This window comes from Amblyomma americanum, chromosome 6, assembly GCF_052857255.1.
Source record: "Amblyomma americanum isolate KBUSLIRL-KWMA chromosome 6, ASM5285725v1, whole genome shotgun sequence".
In the NCBI taxonomy this organism is placed as follows: Eukaryota; Metazoa; Arthropoda; class Arachnida; order Ixodida; family Ixodidae; genus Amblyomma; species Amblyomma americanum.
This window is the reverse complement of record NC_135502.1, coordinates 17713799-17735441: the sequence shown is the minus strand read 5'-3', so window position 1 is coordinate 17735441 and position 21643 is coordinate 17713799. Positions and strand designations below refer to the sequence as shown.

The following is a 21643-nucleotide window of genomic DNA, read 5'->3' as shown; positions in this document are numbered from 1 at the left end:
GGACTGTTAACGAAGTACTTGCTACAGTTGGTTCCTTGAAGCTATGTTGCTGTCGATTCTCGGCCTATCCGCTAAGATGAAACAATGTAGCTGCTTGCCCGTATCTCCTTCTTTGTTTCTTGACATGCTAAGGGGCTCACTGTTGTCTGCGTTCTCGTCGCAGGGTTCTAAGCAAGATGAATGCCTACAGGAATACCTTGTTCCACGCCAATTATCGGCCGGTTCGTAATGGTGTTTAAGATTCTCGCTGACACTTCAATAATTATTCTATTGTTACTTGAAAAACACTACTTTAAATTTCCGTTAAGCTGATACAAAACGTGCCTTAGCATACTCGTTTCGCATTACGTAGCCGTTGCAGCTGAACATTGAGCGTTTAGTTTCGCCAAGCATATGTGACGCATGTGGCGGAGCATTGGGAATTTTGTGTAGGCATTCTTTTGCTAGCGGCGCAGCTGTTTTTTTTTTTGTTTAACGAAGTGCTCTTGGGTTGTTTCATGTACTTGCATTTCTCCGCGACCTGCATATTTCGCCACCACTTGTGGACTGCGGCAGGCGTGACTTCCGACGCCGCTTATGAGACGCGCTGCGAATTCGCTTTTTGAAGCCATTTTTCGCGTGAAACCCGTGCCAGAAAAATCGCAACGATAACTGCAGACGCAGGCCCTATGTAACTGCACGCGAAGGCCGCACGAATTAATCAATTGTTGTTCATGCTTGCCGTATACGGCATAGGCTCCACAGCCACGAAACGCCTTGCTCGCTCTGCGTGGTCTGTCGTTATATAAACTGCTAGCTCTCGTCATTCGTGTCATACTTAAATATTTTTTCCACGACTGAGGCACGCACTATGATTTGATGTTTAGAAATATAAACACTACACGAGCTTGTGGTAGAATTAAGGTATCAGGGAAGGAATCAAGCTGTGGTTTGTCGTAGTTCTTTGCTCCGCGCTAAACACGCTGTTTTTCCACATGCTCTCGAAACGCTCGCTAGCGGACTAAGACTCCCTCCTCGGCCTTTGTTCATTTTATTTTCTGTTGTTTTTATAAATGTTTACCAGGCCACATGCCACTCGCAACGCTCGTCGGGCTATGTTTTTTTTTTTTTCATTTTCTTGGGCCATTGGTGTGAAAGTCCGGTACATCCCATCGGCGTTTTGTAGGCTGTTGCGAAGGGAGGCGCCTTCCTTAATCGGACGCCTCGAAACCACCTACTGTTCCGTGTGAATGGCTGGGTGGGTGGGAGACAACGACGAGATGATTGACTCCGCCGCAGTGATCTCGCTCCTCTTGTCCTCATAGAGCGTCATCTATAATATTGTTCTCTCCCATCGTGCCACGAAGCTTCAGGGTGTATTCTCGTCCATTGTCACCTCACGATTGCCCATTGGGGGTTGTTATGCGGACCGTCCTCCAGGGTCTAGTGAACTCGAGGGGTCTTTGACACGATCCCTACCATGGTTCCATTGGAAAAGAAACATTCAGATGCTAGAAGAGTGGCTCTGTTGTCGCAGTCTCTATTGCGTAACCTTCTTGGCCTTTTTTGCTTTTTTTCTTGCTTTCATTTCATTGGTTGTTCCAGCACATTTGTCACATTGAGGATGCGGATCGAGGTTGCGCGCATCGTGTTATGCTAATTCGTTAATGGCTTTTCGGGCATCGAAAAAAAAAAGAGTGAAATCAAATGGTGGTTATGTAGGCCTATGAAGGGGCCATAGGTCCACAACAAGAAATTGATGGAAACGTACACTGCCGAAAACTAGTTTCCTCAAAGAAAATTTCCTTCCTCACGCTCAACCCAACGTTGGCTCAAACCGCCTTTTTCAAAAGATGTCGCGCCCTCTGGGGAGTGGCTAACATTCGGCTGCTTGACAGCTACTGCCATCTGTCGCATGCATCTATCAATAACATGAACTGGGCATGCGCAGTAGGTGCAGGCGGGAGAGAGGTTAGTCAACGCCCTGTTCTGTCACTTCGTTTCTTGCTGTGTTTGTCTGTCTGCGCTGTAGTCCGTATGCACCAACTAGCCCGCAAAAACGTTCTCGCAGGTGCAGGCGGTTTCATTTTCAACCAGACGAGCTGGAGAAGACGCGCACATGCGCAGGGCGGGCCTTGTAAAATGGACGGACTGGGTGGCGCCTGTTTTGCAGACGAGCTGGAGAAGACGCGCGCATGCGCAGGGCGGGCCTTGTAAAATGGACGGACTGGGTGGCGCCTGTTTTGCTCGTGTGCGATTCGCTGACGCATAGATGCCATGCGCAAGTTAGTGAGCGGCTTTTGCCGCGAACCTTGGTCTTCCGGGAGTGTCCCTTGAGCACCGTTGTCGGGGGCGGGAGAAGTAAACACGCGGTGTGTTTACATTCTCCGTGTATAATTTGCTTTCAAGGTTTCCAGCTTTCCGTGGCGCATGGCGGTTTTTACGCTGTTCTGATACATGCCGCATGCAGATGAGTTCCCAAGGTTTCGACGACGACAGGCGTAGGATAGCAGGCCGCAATGTTCCATCCCGCATCCGCAAGATGTCGGTAGAACTAGGGTCATCAGTCGGTAATAATTAACTAGAGGCAGGGACCTCGGTCCGGAAAGTTTTCGTTCTATGCACAGCACAAAAGGGCGTCCGCATGTGTGTGTCTGTGCCCACCTTCTACCACGTCCCGCGTGGTACAGGGCGCAAAAGGGCGCACAGCACAACCACGTTCGCCGCTATGGTTGGGTGTGGCGCCGGCAAACACTCAAGGTTAGCATCTACAGTTAATAAGAACCCTCCAAAGCTGAAGAGGCAGACGCAGTCTTTGTACAGTTGGAATATCGCGTACATGCGCCATGCGAAGGTCGTGACTTTGGTTCCCACCGCCGGCAAGTTTATTCCTAGCACATTATGAATGTATATATGATTACTCAAGTTATTTCCTTCATTTGATTAATAGAAGCTTTGAGTTAACTTGTATATGTTATAATCTAAGCTATAACGATAACGACTGGGAGCAGGGATACCCATTTGGGGTCTGTGTCAGTACTGGTGGCTAATGCAGCGCATGCGGACGACAGACACAATCCGCGTAGAATACCTTTCTTTTGCTGCGCAGATAGCGACGTGTTGGAAGCCGAGCAAGCAGGCCTGCATGAAAATAAACGAGCAATAATATCGCAGGTGAAAGGCACGCTAGGTATGCGTACGTGTCCGATCGTGAATGGCGCTTGCCTGGTGTCTGTCCTGTACACGGCGCGCGTCACTTGCTCTGTATCCGGGAAAACACAAGTGCAGCGCAGAGCCGCGGTGCCGGGGGACCACATAATGCGCACGAGGCTGTTGGAATTTAGTTGTGACATCGGCCACGGAGATAGAGGCACGCATAGCCTCACCGCATATGTCACCTATAGGTGACATGACACCGGCGGCATACCGCCTCTGTCATAACAGTGTCATATGGAAAACGTGTTTTCGTCGCATTGCTTTTGTATGCTTTAAAAAAAAAGTGTTATGAACTACTTTAAGTCCAGTGCAGGGACATCCTTCTCGTGTAAACTTAATTTTTACTGTGTGGAGATATATATGTACAGCTTTTGTCGAATGTTTAGAGCCCAAGGAATTGGCTTCAAAGTCGTGTAGGGGGTCTCTTGCAGCATCTGTGGAAGTCCTGACTTTCGGAGAGGCAAGGACGAGGGTTCTTTTCTCCATCAAGAAACTTGGATCACTGTCGATGCATATACCTAGACACACAGCATAGCCGAGAAGCAAAAGCCTTGGGCCCTGAACTTTTGACAAAGGTTGTACCGTGGATGTATGTATTCATATTTATGTCCAACGAAGGTGTTACTGCAGGATCCAGAAACGAAGGCGTAACGTGTTGCTGAAGGACAATGTTCTTATACACTCCTTTCCCTTCATGGGTAGAGGGAATTCGAAGCCAATCGAAAGCTCCTCATTCAGCATTCCATGGGCGTGTGGGAGGCCACTGCTGCCACTGTGTGGACCGCTTCATTACGGTCGCATCCTTCATTCTTCCCCCGCTGTGCGGATTGAGACGCTGAATGTTGTAGGTGGTACAAGCGACATACTTTGCCTTTGTTTTGCTTCGTTTCTTTTACGTGCGGGCTTTGTTCGGCGCTGCGACCATAAAACAAACAATTCAAGCAGGAGCGCCACGCAGGGGTGGTTCTAGGAACAGCCGACAGCACGATCTCGACGGCCCACCGCCGTCGCCGGGCAGCGCTTTCGTTGTTGCTCGTTGGGCCCCGTGTTCGACGTTCCGTCGCGCATCTAAATCACCGTGCTCGTCACGGGCGCGTGTTGGTTGTGGAGAGGGGGACGCCAATTTTACACCTCTTGCGAAGCGGAGGTCTCCGGCCTCGGGGTATGCGTTCGATGGCGCACCTCGCTTGGTGGTCTCGACTGAGTCATGCCTCCACGGCGTACCGGGTACGGGCTTTCATTATTTGTTTTTCTTTTTTTAACATTCTCTTCGCGCATAGGCCTATCGATTGCTCCGCGCGCGTACGGAACCACTAGTATAGTTTGTGCTGCGGAGGTGGTCTCTGCCCTGCTGGCGTCGTTATAGCGTCGTGACAGTCAGGTCAATCACATTGGCGCTGGCTGAATTCTCTAGATTAAGGCCGCTCGAGCCGACGATAGCTTCTTTTGTTCGTGCATGGCTGCAAACCAGTAATGGTTATTCGGGCCTGCAGGCTGCTCTCCTTGCTGAGCACTCCGACTGGCGGCCATGTGCTTTGGCTCGTGCCGGTAGCAGAGATAATTAACAGGCAACCAACTATTTCTGACGACTGGCATGCGCAGAGGCCAGTCATGATAGTGATCAAGACAACAATACGCCGGAAAGTGATACGAAAATGAAGCACCCAACACTCCCAAGCAGGCAAAACTTTGCAACATGGCCGCCATGCATGTTTAATCGTTTTTCGCTGCAGCGTGGTGGTCTATGGAAGCGGCGTGAGATCGTTTTGGTGGCCACACAAATGGCGCCCTGTAAACACTCCAGCGTATGGATGAAGGAAAAAAAAAAACTCAGGTGAGGCGGTTACGTCACACTTTTTGAAGCCAGCTCCCCCCTGCGCCTCTGCCAATTGGCCGCCGTCTCAGCACGCTTGCGCATGCGCAGCAGACAATGTAGCAGACGACGCCACTGCGCCCAGCGTTGCTGTTGGCTGCGCCGTCGGCCAAAGACCCACAGTAGTCCTTGCAAAAGCGCGTGACTTCCGGCACACTTTTTGGCCTGCAGCTCAGAAGCGAGAGCCTCTCCTAAGCTTTCCTTCCTCCATGCTCCAGCGTGATGAAAACGGTGGATGGGGAGTGCCATTAAAAAAAAAAAAGGAAACAATTGGAACCAACTGGCTCCGACTGGACCAACTGAGTTTCAAAATGGTGAGCCTAATTGGTGTTACCAATTCATCCAATGGGCCCGTCCAAATTGCACCCAGTGTAATGTGATCATATATTTGACAAACAAGGCAAAACTAATATGGTGCTAGTAATAAGAGCTACCGGCAGTTAACCTACTAAATTGTATTCACCATCTGCACTACCACATGCGGTCGAAATTAAATTAAAAATTCTGAGGGCACTTAAGCCTGCTTACATGGAGGAATTCGAAATCATGGAACTAGAACGCGGGTTTTTTCCACTACGCTAGTACGCGATATATTTTGTTTACTTTTCATTTTTATTTTTTATTTTCATTTATTTTTATTTTCTTGATTTTTAATTTTTTTTACTTTATTTTACTTTTCACGTCCAGGAGCTATGTCGACGTCCGTGGCTATTGTGTCGTCGAAGTGTAATTAATTAGTTGCAATTCATCAACCAAATGTTTCCCACGGCAATCTTATCACGCACTAACACAACACAATCAAACGTTTGCACATTTATCTTCACAGAGCGGCGTAATCGTGCGGAGAAAGTTTTGCTGACGCGAAACACGGGACACAAACACGGGGCTATTGTGACGCCAAAGTGTAATTTTTTCTCTTTTAATTAATTAGCTAATTGCAATTCATCAACCAAATTTTTCACACAGCAAGGTTTTATCACGCACTATCTAACACAATGAAACTTTTGCAATACACAATAGAACGACACAATCGTGCGGAGAAGCTATGTCGACGTCCGTGCCTATTGTGGCGTCGAAGTGTAATTTTCGCGTTTAATTAACTGCTTCACATCGACCGAAATTCTCCCACAGCGAGATGTCATCACACACTATCTAACACAACAAACTTTTGCACATTTCTCTTCTCAGAACGACGTAATAGCGCGGAGAAAGTTTTGCTGACATGAAAATCGGCACATAGCCATCTAATGCCTTCGCATTAATAACTGCATTAGCGGGCATGCGCCACTGGCCCCAGCATGACAGCCTCATAAATGGGGTTGGAGCGGAAGTGTGTTCTCTGCCTGTCCATATTGAGTCAATATATTCTATTCTATGATGTATCTTATGTGTGATATGTATGCGTATCTGTTGGCCTTGATATCCATTCCATTGATCCCGCATTATCCTACAGATATCTTGGCCTCCATCTAACGCCATCGCTATCATGGGTAACTCACGTTCAAAACATCTGCGCTGCAGCCTCTCGCACACTCGGATGCCTGCGCCGTAACTTGAATGCTGCATCCCCCGACATAAAAAAACTAGCATATATAACATTCATTCGCCCAAAACTAGAATGTGCCTCATCCATTTGGCACCCATCACAAGCGTACCTCGCCGCTGACCTTGAAGCGATACAGAATCGCGCCGTCCGATTTATATCATCTTGCTATTCAAGGAAAACCAGTATCACCGCGCTGAAAGTCTCCTTGGCCGTCCCTTCACTCGAGTCACGCCGCATTATATCTCGCCTCTGTCTTCTTCATCATTTCTACTATCACCCACGCACGAGACACGAAAAGCTGCAACCCCCGCACAGGACGTCTAGCCGCCTAAGCCATGTCGCATCAACTGTCGCACCTTAGCTCTAAAGTCGTCATTTTTTCCGGACGCGATAGCACTATGGAATGGCCTGCCAAATACCATCGCATCATGCACTAACCGCAAATCATTCCGGGATAAACTAAACGACCATTTTTCATGAGGGCAAAAGGTTCCCGCCATATTCAATTCGGCACTTTGAACATGAACAGCTGATTATTTTTACTTATTTTTACTTTTTTTTCTGTGTGATGCCTTTTTCACTATATTTTTATCATGTATTAATTAAGTGTTTCATATATATATATATATATATATATATATATATATATATATATATATATATATATATATATATATATATATATATATATATATATATATATATATTCTCGTGTTTCATACCCGTGAATTTTACTTTGCATTGTACACGCGTGACACGATCATTTAAGTGTTACATACTCTTTTTTTGTTTTGTTATTGTTCTCTTTTGTCAATTTATTCTTTCTCTTATGACCTTGATTTTGTTCCCCCCTAATGTAATGCCTTCGGGCCTTTAAGGGAAAAAATAAATGAAATGAAATATTCATAAAAACTTGTGACTTTCAATTTCGTAGTAAAAAACGTTGATTGGTACCAGGCGGAGTCTCTCCCTGCAGTCCTCACAATTAAGCAGTTTTCTTCGTAGAACGTACAGAAATATTTCTCACACTGTGCCTTTTGCGTAACTTAATTGTGAGGTATATTTTGTGCATATTTTCTGGATGTAGGACCTGATGGGAAATCCAGTTGGAGTGACCAATTGGTTCCAACTGAAATTTTCAATAGTTTTTTTTTTTTTTACTGGGGTGCGAAGCAAACTTAGCTCCTTGTTTTCCTCAACACCGTCGTTGAATTTTGACCCCATTCACGGTCAAATTTCGCGCGCAAATAACGCATTTGGCGTCAGTGCAACGTACATATGTTACCTGTGGAAAAAATGGAAGACCTTGTGACAGCAGTGAGCCAACCACTTGCCTTTAGAAACTGCCGAGCTACAGTCAACTAGAATATTCTAGTTCACTTCAGCTGAGCCAGTCCGGCAAATATTGATGATGATGATGATGATGATATGTGGCTGTTCGGTTTGTATCGGGTAAGTGGCAGGACTACGCCCGAGCCGGGGACCGGGGAAAATTAAGAAAAAATGGGAGTAATTAAAAACTTGGAGTGCGCAAAGCTTCGCCTTTAAGAGTATAACGCGAAAACGTTATCTGGCCGCCGCCGCTTATCGTCAGCCGCTGTGGGTTCCGCGCGTTGACGGAGCAGCTGTGAAAGGACTCCGCCGCGGGTGCTCCTGGGATTTTTCACCACGAACGACGCGATGGGACGACGCCGGCTTCTCCGCCTCACACACACAAAAAAACGGGAAAATTGAAAAATGTGAGACGATCGTCTACCACATGCGGAGCTGGACGTTCGTAGCGTAGGTGGCGCCGTTGCGTTGATCGCTTTCCGCCGGCGCCAATCCCAGTGCCAGGGGCAGTGTGGTACCCACTCTCGGTTGAGGCGACAGTTGTTCACACTGGAGCAGGATATGCTGCGCTGTTTCCTCTTCGCTTCCACAGACCCTGCACATTGCCGCGTGTACCTCGGCTACACGCCCGTGTCTCGAACAGCTGCAGCGTGCTGCCGTCGCTGTTGTAAAGCAACTCATTTGAGATCGTCCGCTTGTGTGCGTGGTACGGCGCCAGGGTCGCCTCTTTTAGTGCGAAAAGCACTGCACTTCACTAGCAAAGCTGAAAAACAAGGGGTGTGTGTGAAGCCTCAACATTTGACGGAGCACCAGTAAGGCCTTGCGCGGCTGCTCTGTCAACGCGCGGAACCGGCAGGGAAATCAGACTTGAAACGAACTGCTATATAATGATTCAAGGGGTAGTGTCTTATTGATAGTAGCAGGATCAGGGTGCCTGAACTGGAACATGTATATGTACAAAACTTGCGGGGACACTTGAGCTCCGCCTTAAAGGGCCCCAGAAAGGGGCTCTCAATAAAGTTGCGATATGTCTGGGATGTTAAAGGACGCCGCTTCATAATTATCCTCCAGCAAGGATTTTTTTAATGAGTTTTGTGAAAGCTGAGTTATATGCAGAAAAAATTTGAACTTCCTCGTCTTCGCGCCTTTCCCTCTCCTCTCGCACGCCGAAACGGCGGCGCTCTTCCGCCGGCCTCGCCCACTCGGCCCGCTGCGGCGCGCGTGTAGTGGCCGCGGCCCTGGTGGCTCGTGACGTCTGAAAGAATTAGTGCTGTGAACCAATGATAACCCCCGGCTGCTGACGCCAGCTGCACGACGTGACGTCGTATGGCAGGTTTTCGTGCGAAAGCCCGGCACCGCGCGTCGCTGCGAGGTGCGAAAGCGGGAATTTTTAAATATATATCGTAAATTTCCCGCTCGCTTTTGAGGTCCCGTACGCGGCATGGACGCCCGGTGGCCTGTGCTCTACATAGTGCAAGCATTTTAAAACCAAGCTCAAACGCCCCTTTCTGTTCAGATCTAGCGGCCTCGGGTCCTCTTTGCCTATCACTTTGCAGGCATGGTCATTCTCCACCTTACGTTCATGGATAGCGGGGAGCCCTCATACCACTATTGGCGCAGAGGTGCAGTGGTTAAGCGATGTATCGTTACCCCGGTGGGTGACTGTTTAAAACACAGCCACCGATGGGGCTTGTGAGACTCAGGTTGCTTTCCCCAAGCAACCTCTTGTGACTAATCATTTATTTGACTGCCACCTTCTATGGTGGACAGTTTGCTCACAAACTGGTAGGCCAACTGCCACCTGCCAGAGGCAGGTTTGGATGACGTCACTAGTTCACGTGGCCTAGGCGGCAGGTGAGCCACCTGCTCTTTCATTCACAACACTGGCAATGCTGACACCGGATTTCCTGCAGAATGGGAGCCTTAATGCTAGCGCGTTAATGCCCAAGGTGGTGATTAAGGTGCAGTGTGTGGTAAATATGAAGAGAAGATTGAGCATACTTTCTTACAATGTGGCAATATCCATCAGGATGTCAGCGCAGGCACAGTCGGTGCCCCTGAAGACCGATCTAATATTCAGAAATAATGAACGTAATATGAACATATCTGTGGTAGAAACCAATAAACAATGTTTGGAGGATTGGCTGCTTAGAGCCAGTGCAGGGACCTATTGAAGTTTAGGATTTAAAGACAACTTAACCTAAAAGGAATTTTAATCTGTATTTGGAAAAGGGCAAATTTTGAGATAGCAATTTTAAGGTAAAAAAAATGGTTAAAGAAAACAGGGAATAAATGGCAGTGGCTTAGCTCGGCTATGCCAGGATCATATGTAGTGAAAGCATGTGTGAAACTCCCCGGTTGGCCAAGCTTGTTCACATATTCCACAACGTACGTATGAATTAAGCACAGGCATAAACGTCCAGTATGACCCGTAGGTCCATGTTTTATTTCAGCACCGAGGCTTTCCAAGGATTGGAGGGGTCGCGTCACTCTTACGCCTATTCTCTAGGCTAACGGCACGTTGTTCTTCGGTTTCTTGAGCCCGCCGCTGAAGTCTCTTGGCCGCATTCCATCGTTCATCACAGGCCGTCTTCAGTGAAGCAGGACTCGGGTCTCTCCTCCGGCTGCTGTCGCTGCTGCTAGCGGTCGAGACACCGGACGTTAAACGTGCCTGTCTCGCGGCGGCATATGCACGGCGGCGTTTAGCCAGTCGTTCGGCGCGCTGTTCGTCTGTTTCCTGGGCGATTCGTTTCCTCTTCATCTCGTTCCGCTGTCGATTCCAGGCCTCCTCCAGCTTATCAGAATTGTCGCCGTCCATACTGTCGCCTCAACAGTGGTTGCGGCGCACGCCAGCTCTCCTTTTCAGCCCTGTGACATCTTATCACGCATGTGACGCAGCTGTCGAAGCGAGCGGAGCTAGGTGAGCGCAACGGCGAGGAACGCGGTGTCACGTCCTATCAAACGGCGGTGGCGAGCGGCGCGGTGTGACGTCATGCCAGATGGCGCGGCGAGCGCGCGAAGCACAGTAACCTTCCGCGGCGAGGCGCGCGTTGTGACGTCACGTGCCTCGATGGAGTACCGCCACGGCGAAATCGCGAGTTTGCGGCCAATAAAGCTTTCGCTTTAAAAATACTGAGCTTGAAGGCAAGCTGCCAGAACACTGTTTCGAAGGGGATCACTTTAGCAGCTGTCCATCTGGCCATTTTAAAGGCGGTGCACTTTGGTGCTTTCGGTTAATCTCAGACGAACACCCATGCATGCACTACCAGGGCTTCACCACATTTGCAGTGTGGGCCAACAATTGATTTTTATGACCCTAATTTTATTGGAGCAATGTATTTTCGCTTTGGTGTACAAAGTGCACAATCTTAATACTCATATTAGAAATTAATGCCATAGAGATACCAGACCTGTCCATAGAACAGTTTTATAAAAAATTTATAGATAAGCAGACAATAGTTTTTGTGTACCTCAATGCTGAAAACATTATGCGAGCATGCATGACTCTTGCACGCTGGCGAAAGTGAGAAACGGAGAATGAAAAATGGCCTGTTGCAAGAAAGTATTCAGCATTGTGATCGTAATCTTGGCACATGGCTTCAGGGCTGCTGCATTACTTCTGTAGTAGTATACCAATAAACTTTATGGTCTGGACTGATGGGTAGCTGAGCCCTTGGGTGGAGCCATTTGTCCGGGGCCCCATACGTGGTGGCTGGCACTTGAGCATGGTCCTCCAGCCATTGCCAGTCATTTCTCATGCTGTTGGTCAGTTGCTTCATCCCACAAGGTTGGGGTGGGGTTGGAAATGGCTGAGATTACAAAAATGGCCTAGAGAGGCCTAGAGGCGGGGTTGAAATCGGGAAGTTGGGAAAGTATTCGTCTGGAGTTGGCACCAATCCACAGCTCATCAGCAAGTAGGGATGGTAATTTTGCATGTGTGGATGCTTTTTTACGTAAGCATGAATGCAAAAACACTTGCATGCTGCTATGGTGTGAGGGCTGCTGCTTTTCTATCATTCCACTTGTTGATGTAAAAGCAGTGCTGTTTTACAACATAAGCTTTGCTCACATCAAGAAACTGATTGATAAGAGCATAAATGTTACCAATACAACTGTCTAAATTAAAAAAATGCTCAGCTGTTCAGAACAGCTAACCTGTGTGTGTGTGGCCAGATATATTGCAGAGCATCACTTGATGTAGTTTTACATGGTACTCTGTGCTGATTATAAGATTGAAATTCTTTGTTTCACCAATAATATTATGCGTCATCCTGTATGCATAAGGCATGATTTTCTAATCTCCGCCATAATCTCATAATACATTGTGATCAATTATCGGCTTAAAGCTTGGTGCGCTTAGGTAAGTCCTGAGGAACTCTAGCAATGCCATCAGGCAAAGCTGGCTTGGTGGGCTGAAGAGATGCTGCTTTCCTTGCTGCCTTTTAAAAGTTTGATTCGTAAAAACGGGAGATGTGTGTGGTATTGTCCGGCTCGTTTGCAGGTTGTGATAGGGAGTTTCTGAATGTTTTCTTCATTTTGATGGCTTATCTCTAGCTGAAAGCCAATACCACACTCTTTGCGTATGCTTAATCAAGAGTACGAGAGACACCAGGACAGGGGGCTGCGATGCATTGTTCCTGTACTGTCTCTGTGATTGCATTGAGCAACAAGCCATGGTAATGCTGGGCAGAAAAAGCTACTGTGGGTAGCAAAATTATGTTATTACTGTGCGCTCTACTGCACAGGCGATGTGGCCAGCTTGATTAAGACAGCATGAACAGAACCAGTGGATAATTCTGTGCTTCACACAGTTTTTGCTTTAGTTATGCAAGGTGCTCTCATCTCGTACACTTGGTAGCAGCAATTTCCAGAGCTGCTAGCTCTGTTTTGGTTAGCATGGATTGAAGTTAGCATTGATTATTGTTTCATTCTCCATCTAAGGCAAAATATCTCTACTTACTGTTGAACAGCCTACAGACAGCACAAACCACAAAAGCTATAAACCTGTATGCATCACTGCACTATCAGTGGTCCGGGAAGTACCTCACAGCAAGCTTTGTAGCGTTTTTCGTACCGCAGCTTGCGAGGAAAGTTAGCTTATGGATTTGTTGTGTGCCTGGAAAAGGTGCCGAAGCTTGACAGATGTCAGACTCGTTCCTTCAATTCATTCCTTTATAGACTAGTCACAGTTAAAGACAGTGAACTATATTGATCCTGACCTGTCACCTCTGCTCAATGAGGTGTGAGGCAGCTTTACAATCTGACTTGTAGCCCTCCCATGCAACTATGAATGGTAGGTGTAAATAATGATATTGTGTCCAGTCGTGTCTGCTTGTTTGAAGTACATCCACAAATGTCTCCCATGCATGCCACTTAGTGTATGCCTGTTTAATGTGCTGTTATTTATGCAGGTTCCTGTCAGCAGAGCCCTGTGATATCATACATCAGCAAAGAAATGGTGGTTGGCATAGGGGACACAGTGGACCTGCAGTGTTCCGTGCAGTATGCAGAGGCTTACCCTGTGAGTTTTAAATGGTTGTGTTCGCTTTAATGTGCACAAGCTTTGTGGTTTGAGCCAGTTGGTTTAGCATAATGGACAGTAATTGATAAATAAGACTGGAAAGAATAAAAGGACAACAGAAGAGCTCAGTGTGCTCTTGGATAAACATTAAACAGTCAAAAAGTAGTTGCTGATGAAAATATTCAAGATGATAAAACTGTAGTTGTGTCACTGTGCTTAGATGGATGCTGATTATTAGTTCTTCCTTTCAGTGTTGTTTTATATTTTAAAGACAAAACTTTGAGATAATCATCAGCCAAGGCTGCGGCAGTTTTTGTTACTGCAGTTATTGCGGCCTGTTGCACAGAAAATGTATCCAGAATGGAGCTGGGCAGGTTTAAATGACTGCATGGTGGCAAAAGAACTGCATGGAAATGCAAGAGAGAAATGGACAGGGCAAATACACACCTAAAACCAAATTTATTGTAGTGTTCCTGCAATGTTATCATCCCTTTTACATACTTTTTCCCCACCATAGAGAAAATAACAGCAGCTTAATGAAAAGCAAGTGAGCAGCATAGTCTAAAGATAATAGAGGCAGAAAGTAACCAGAACTTCTGACTCGTTATTCAGCAGCTGTCAGCCAGATATTAATTAATCAACATTGTAAGAAAACAGTGCTAGCTGCACCGATGTTTTATGGAAAGCGGAATTGTGCCTTGCATGGCACAGAATATATTGGCTTGCAGTTCTGTGACTTTCTTTCCACAACTGCTGTGTGGCAAAAAAAAAACAAAACAAAAAAAAAAACCTGCAGAAATGGCAACACTTGGTTAATCGCCATTTACCCTCTTCGGTGTGTGTCTATTGACTTACCTTCCCTATATTTTCCTTTGCCATTTTTTTCAGATAATCTGGGTAAAAATCAATCAACACGACCCCAGCAACAATCTGTTCATTTCGTCTGGCAGCAAGGCCATCGTGCCCGACCAGAGGTTCTCCATTAGGCATGACGAAGGCAGCAACACGTACACCCTGCAGATCACAAAGCTGCAGGAAACTGACTCTGGCCTCTACCAGTGCCAAATCATTCTCGGGCCTACGAGCAAGTTAAGCTCGAATGTCTATGTTCACGTCAGAGGTAATTCGTTTGTTCACACCCACTTTTTCATCCCTGGTCACTGTTTATTTTATTACACTGTTGGAAGAAGTACGGGGAGCAGGTTATATAAAAAATTAAATAAAAATTCAATATGCAGGTATTCTTGCACAGTCAGAAATGACCAACTAGAATTTCCTAAACAGAAACATAAACACTTGAGTGCAGTGGGGTCATGTGAGGACCCAAGTGGCTGCGTGCTCCGAATTTCCTCGTTGTATTAAAAGTTTTCTCCTTCTCTGTCTCTCTCTGGGGCCAATTAGAATCCAGTTGGTTCTAATTGGTTTCTTGTTGGTTCCTAGTTGTGCTTTTAAAAGTTACTCTTTCTCTCTTCCCTTTTCTGAGACCAATTGGAATCCAGTTGGTTCTAATTGGTTTCTTGTTGGTTCCAGTTGTGTTTTTTGGAAGTTCGAATTACTTTTTTCTTTGAGTGGGTAGTATAGAGACAAAACTGCTTGTAATTTTGGCTAATGTTTCTAAAAAAAATATTGCTGTACAGTTCATGTCTGATAAATACATATTAAAGGAGTCCTTGACTCTTCAGGTGTCCTTACTACTTTAACCTGAAAACTTAATTTGTACTTGCAGATTTAAGGCACTGGCTGTGTAAAGTGGTTTTTCCCTTTCTTAAGGGTGGTACTGCCAATTGGTCTTTCAGATGCAGTCGTAATGCACCTGAAATGTCTATCTAAGTCTGTGGTTTGAAGAAGACTAAAAGAATAGCCTCTGGTAGCAATAATGGCTCCTGTGACAGCAGTGTTTTTGGTGTTTAACAGAGGTACTATGTCAAGGCATGTGCAGGACAGTGCTAAATGGGGGTCAATGGAATAGTTCCTTGTCCTGCAATCAACTTATTTAGGCCGATGGCGATGATAATGATGAAGACGATGATGATGATTCTTCTGTTTGTCTTTGCACAGTTCCTCCTATCATCTCGGACAACAGCACGAGATCTGTGATAGCGAGTACTGGCCAGAACATTACTCTCGAGTGCTATGCTACGGGGCACCCAACGCCACACATCTCCTGGCGTAGAGAGAACAACGACCTCCTGCCCACGGGTGGTGCTGTCTATCGTGGGAACATCCTCAGCATCTTCAACGTCAGCAAGAATGACCGTGGAACATACTATTGCATTGCTGACAATGGCGTCGGTAATGGGGCCCGCAGAAACATTGGCGTTGAAGTGGAATGTGAGTGGTCCAAGTTTTTTCACGTTTTGCATGCAGAGTAAAGCAGCTACTAGTGCCACTGTTAAATAGGCATGTTAGGTCAAGCAAACAGCTTTGGCTGCCTGATTTTTATACTTTCAGCATAGGTCACGTGTCAGTCAGACACACAAGGTAGATTAAGTTCTTCAATCTTCATAACTAAAAATTTTTTAAAAGGTTTCTGTGTTGTTCTGAAAAAGGAAGACTTTGCAGTGGTGTTGTATATTCTCCCTACATCTAAAGTACGGGAGTAATTCGTTTATACAGTCCTTCTTTTTTTGCTTTCTTTTGTGACATTTAGCTCACTCACGCGCTTCACTGTAATATCATGTGCCAAACGCAAGACATAACACATGTAATTGCATGCTGATCACAAAGTGCAACAAATCATGAGTACAATAAGACGACTAAATATGGATGGGCTATTCCAAAAGAAAATAACTGGCAACAGTGTAAGCACACCTTTTTGCAAATAGTGTTTAGCCCTGCTTGCTGACGAGAGCAAACATACCTGTGGTATGTGTAACACAGTCCAGGCACTCCATTCGTTTGTGGCACATAGTTCAGAGAAGTATATTACTGTGGACAAAAGTCCCTAGGACATGTGAACGGCAACCAAAGCATGTAGCTTTCTTACTGGCCGTTAGTTTCAGACCATACTTCTGGAGATAAAAGTTGGGCCTCAGTTGTTGGCCACAATCGCCAGACATGCCCCTATAGTACATTTGCGTGACATAGCTGCGTATCCACATTTATAATTTTCGAGTTTAGCCGTTGTGCTTTCACGAATGAAAAAATAAATAAAAAGATAGACCACATAGGGACTTCACTTCACTGTTTGTTTCGCTTGGTTCCTCAGCAGTGCTGCCAATAATTTGGTTCATTTGAATACTTTATTTACTCATGCAGTCGCTCCAGTGGTTTCAGTGGATCGTCCACGGTACGGCCAGGCGCTCCAGAATCCTATGGACTTGCTGTGCCACATCGAGGCCTTCCCATCACCTTCCATTGTATGGCTCAAAGATGGCTACCAGCTCAACGACAATCAGTACTACCAGATCTCCATCTTCTCCACTGCTGATGAGTTCACAGACTCCTCGCTACGTATAATTTCCATTGAAAAGAAGCAGTATGGCAACTACACATGCAAGGCACTCAACAAACTTGGTTCTGATGAGAAGATCATCGAGCTGTACGGTAAGTCTGACTCTCCCATTGAGTGCGTGCATATACTGCATAGTAATGGCGGTCCACCTGTTAGAGCTAGATGTGGCTGAAGGTCTGCTCCTCCACCCTTGTGTTAGTAATAGAAGACAATCCCATTGTTGCGATATGGGCAACATGGGTCTAATGCAAGTTCTATTAGTTGGTTGAGTGGTTTATGGGGTTTAACATTCCAAAGCAACTGAGGCTATGAGGGACGCCATAGTGGGGCTCCAGACAATTTCGACCATCTGGGGTTCTATTGGTTAACAGAGTTGTGTGCACTACTAATCACGTTGAGCAACATGTATTCTATGCACCTTTTCAAATTTACCCTTCCTGTTGCAGCCATCTTGCCACTGGGCTGTGAGAGCAACATCCCGATTGGCGCATTTCAGTGTGGCAGCTTACTGTGCAAATGCAACACAGTTTTAAATGCACCTGCGCTCAGTCAAGTTCTGCACAGTGAAAATGTTGATCTACAGCTTATATCACTTTTCATTAATACGAGATGTTTAAGAGAAATGAATATCTGAATTATTTGTTAGATAACTGAGGTGTTCTGGCAAACTGAACCACACTACCAGTCAGAAAGCTGCCCCGGGACCACTGTACCCATGTGATGCCTCCCGAAATGAGAGCTATTTTGCCGATAGAGATGGTCAGAGCATGCAGATAAAGCTTACGAAATCATTTATTGATGCAGTATAAATAAAGTCATTCTGCTGCTTTGTGCGACTGGTGATTGAGTAGCTTTTTCTGACTGTACAGACAGAGTAGAATGGAGCAGTAGTAGTATATATTTCTTGGTTGCTCTGCAGCGCACAGTGGTCTCATCACCTTTTGTTGTTCCTTACTTCCAGAAACTGTGAACGTCATCTGTCCTCCGGCTTGTGACAAGTCATACCAAGCTGCTGCTTCACACCTGAGAATCTCATTCACTTGCTTCTTGGTCATGCTTTTGACTGTCTGTCTCTTCATTTTGAACAAGAAGCAATGAGCAACTATGACTTTTAAGTGTTTAATTTTTCTATCATAATATGAGCCAGGTTGCGAACAAGAATGCTTAGTATCTTGGCAAGTTTATACAAGGCCTTTGAGTGGAGCATTAGAAGGAAAATCTGCATTATTGGGCATTTTTTTGTACAAATGTTGTTAACCTTTAAACTTGCTTAATATGGTTGCAGTACTGAGGCTACATTAAGTGATAGATGATCACATAATGTTATGCTGGCCTAGCAAGTAATGTAGTAAGAACTTGCCGGTAGTTGAAATTCCACATTGCTCAGGAAGCCCTACTTAGCAATGTAACAATGACATAAGACTTTTATGTGGCTGGTCAAAGCAGACATTGGCTGTAGCTCATATGCGATCATTTGTAAAGCACTGTTGCAGTTAATAATTCATAAGAACATGCGATGGTCCCTTGCTCAATCTCATGTTATGAATGAACATGGGCAGATAACTGGATCAATGTTTTAGAACCAAGGCAGAGACAAATATGCCTCAAATTCAAACGGCTGAGAATGACATAGTATGCTAATGCTTCCATTCTCATATGAGCCATGATCACTAAACTCGTCAGTAAGCCTGCAGCGGGCAAAACTGAAGCTTCAAAACTTATTATTTACACTACAGGCATAAGAATACTTTTGTTTTGTTTTCTGCTCTTTCGATACCTCATGCAAATTAAAGCACACCTTTGTGCCTCCTGCCATCAGCTTTCATGTCTTGGGGGCACAATAATACGTTCTTTGTGCACATATTATCCGCTGCAGTTGTTTCTGAATACGTTAACAGAAATCTGTTGTGCACGCTTTCATATACTTAGCAAACAAAGGCTGAATGAGATAATGCTTTGCTTGTCCCAAATGTGTTTTTTTTTTTCTCTTTATCATGCTCTCTCTAGAAGATCATTGCAATTTTTTTTTGTGTGTGTAACTCAATGGCTGTGATAAGTAAAGAATTTTTTTTTTTCACGAAACTACAGATCCAGTTTTTCTTTGTCTACAAATGTATGTTGGTGTGGTTAACTGATTACACTGCTTATGGTATTGCTCTTCTGATGGTGCAGTATTTCTACAAACATCTGCTGATAAGATTGATAAGATGAAGAGGTTTCTTTTCTCAGAGTGTAGCACTGCATCAGGGTAGAGCATGGTATGTCCAGGAAAAGTTTCGTTCACAAAGGCCCGTCTTGTTTCCTTTTGATCTGGTGAAAATAAATGCTGCAATATGCAGTCCCACAAGCAAGTTTTATTTTTGCACCCAGCTGCAAACAGCAGTTTGTTTGTGGAAAACTTCTGTAATCAAAGCCACAGGTTCTATTAATTCATTAAGATGGCGTATAGTACCCCCGTAGGGTTTGCTTTCCGTAACTATATCAGCAGTCATAAATCACTGCTACAGGTTTCAGTTCATTGTGCATTTTTTGGTCTGCTAAAAACAGCCATGTGTACAGTTTATTTCCTTGTCATTGAGAATTTTGTCGAGTATGTGTGCATGATATATTGCTTAAAACCTTTGATGTAAATATGAAATAAACGTGCTCATAGTTTCCATGTCAGAAAACGATGACACCATTACAGAAATGATATCTGGCTGCAAGATGACAAAAATTTTGTGGAATGATTGCTCAAGTACATTTTGGAATGGAAAAAGTGACACTGTTGGTTGCCTTCCAAGTAGCCAAGCTGAATCTCATTTTTCAATATGGCAGCATATTCCTGTTGTTGCTGGAAGTGAGCAGTGTGAGCTATCTTCATTCATGCAGTGTTCACGAGCTTCTTGACGTTAGGGCCTCTTAAAACAATGTGTGCAGTTTGTGCCTTCCGAGCTTGGAGATAGGTTAGACAGGTTTTTCTTTTCTCTGACATAAGGCTAGTTACACCTCAACTTGTACTTCTCGCATAAAGACTTCACACGAATAAACAGGAAAAAGTAAAAGACATATCTGAAAATTAGTATTTCTTGTCGAGGTCAATACTGCAGAAGCCCAACACAAAATGCTATTTTAGACTTAAGTGCCAGTGGCCTTACCTCAATCTACATGAAACACTTGATATGAAATAATTTTTACTATTTCTTGCAGACCTTAAGGCGTGCAAGTGTCTAGGTACTGCAGCAGCTCTAATAATTGTCACCGAATAAAACAAAGTGCAACAGAAAAATTTGTTCATTGATGATGCACATATAAATAAAATTCAGCTGTTAAATGGAACCATCAGCATGAAATAGATTCTAAATTTCATAAGTTTCGTAACTGATTAATGAGAAATGAGAGCATTGATTACAGCTTATGTTAAGACACAATTTAATTTCCCTTGCATTGAAACTTTTTGTAGTTTTGATCTGCAACAGCTAGGAAATGATGTCTGGTCTCTGATTCTGTTGCAACTGTGATGTCGTAATGTGTATCTATCTTATGATTCCTCTAATGATTCCTGGTATAGAACGTTCCGTGCCTTGCCTTTGTACCGAAGAAAGAATGCATATTCACCTGCAGCCCAAAGTTGCTGAGAATGATGTGTGGAGTTTTAACTTGCCTGCTCTCGAAGAGCATTTTTTTAAGAGTGTCATTTGGCTTGACTAATGGCGCACCACACTGCCGAAGCAAGTTAATCAGGCTTCGACTTACGAGGTTTTTTTTGCCTTTCATGACCGTGTATTTAACCTTGAAAATCTCATCTCTGCATGCTGTACATACACATAAGTGTGGTGCCAAAGGTGCCATATCTCATCCTAGTATATATTCAAGTAGTAGCAAACTGAAGTCATTGGCTGTCAGAGAGAGTACACCAGTCAGGCATCATTGGCCATCCTTCAGCGAAACATGCTCCATCTGTTGTTAGCCCATGCTAATTGCAGTCTTTAAAACTTTAAATACGCTGCAGACTCTGATAAAGTGTGATAGTTCGCAGTAGACCACCTTAAGCTCTCTGAGCATATCCTGGAGACAGCACACTAGCAAATCCCCACACCGCTAACCCTTTCAGGTCTAACTGCTGTGCTCTCATAAACGGCTAATCAACTGGTCAGTGATCGTGATTTCCTTTTTGAAGAAACTATGCAATTAATCTATTTTTGTACTGAGTGAACTTTTTTCTTAGGCAACTGTAGTGCGGGTCTCATGAAAGTGTGTGACATTTGCTTTATCGGAATAAAGATTTTTCTTTCTTCTTTCATGTGAGTGACGTTTACTCCACGTTGGAAAACATAATTATTGCATTGGCATGCTTATTCGGTCATTAGATCCTTTGCAGCAAGAACCAGAGCACAGTGAAATGATTCTACTGTCGAAGGAAACTGCTTGAACGAGTTTGGTGCTTGGAGGACTTCCAAGTGAGCTAGCTGTGTGTACCAGAGCAGTGTTGGCTGAAATGGCTTGTGTTGATTCTCTTCAGGATCATGAATTTCCAGTCAAAGAATACCCATTGGAACTTCCAGAAACAGTTCAAACCTAACGGAATCTGACTTGCTCCAACTGTTTCTTTGAGATGTTTCAAATTGGTCTTTTCTGACTGGATTTGCAGCATGGTTGCATCTGCATGTGCAATCCACAGTTTTGTGCATTGGCACTAAGCTGCAACAACATTTCTTCTGAAAAAAGATGCCATTTATTGCA

General features: G+C 44.9%; 1 protein-coding gene across 1 annotated transcript in view; it reads left to right on the top strand.

Annotated features, from left to right (window-relative positions):
• The window catches only part of Lac (septate junction protein lachesin), a 35670-nt gene extending 14467 nt beyond the window's left edge, over nt 1-21203 (top strand). The window contains exons 2-6 of the mRNA XM_077668680.1: nt 13358-13467; nt 14356-14587; nt 15526-15798; nt 16726-17013; nt 17883-21203. Coding sequence (XP_077524806.1) covers nt 13358-13467; nt 14356-14587; nt 15526-15798; nt 16726-17013; nt 17883-18019 — 1040 coding nt within the window. The 3' untranslated portion in view covers nt 18020-21203. The remainder of the gene's footprint in view (nt 1-13357; nt 13468-14355; nt 14588-15525; nt 15799-16725; nt 17014-17882) is intronic.
• The last annotated feature ends 440 nt before the right edge of the window (nt 21204-21643 follow it).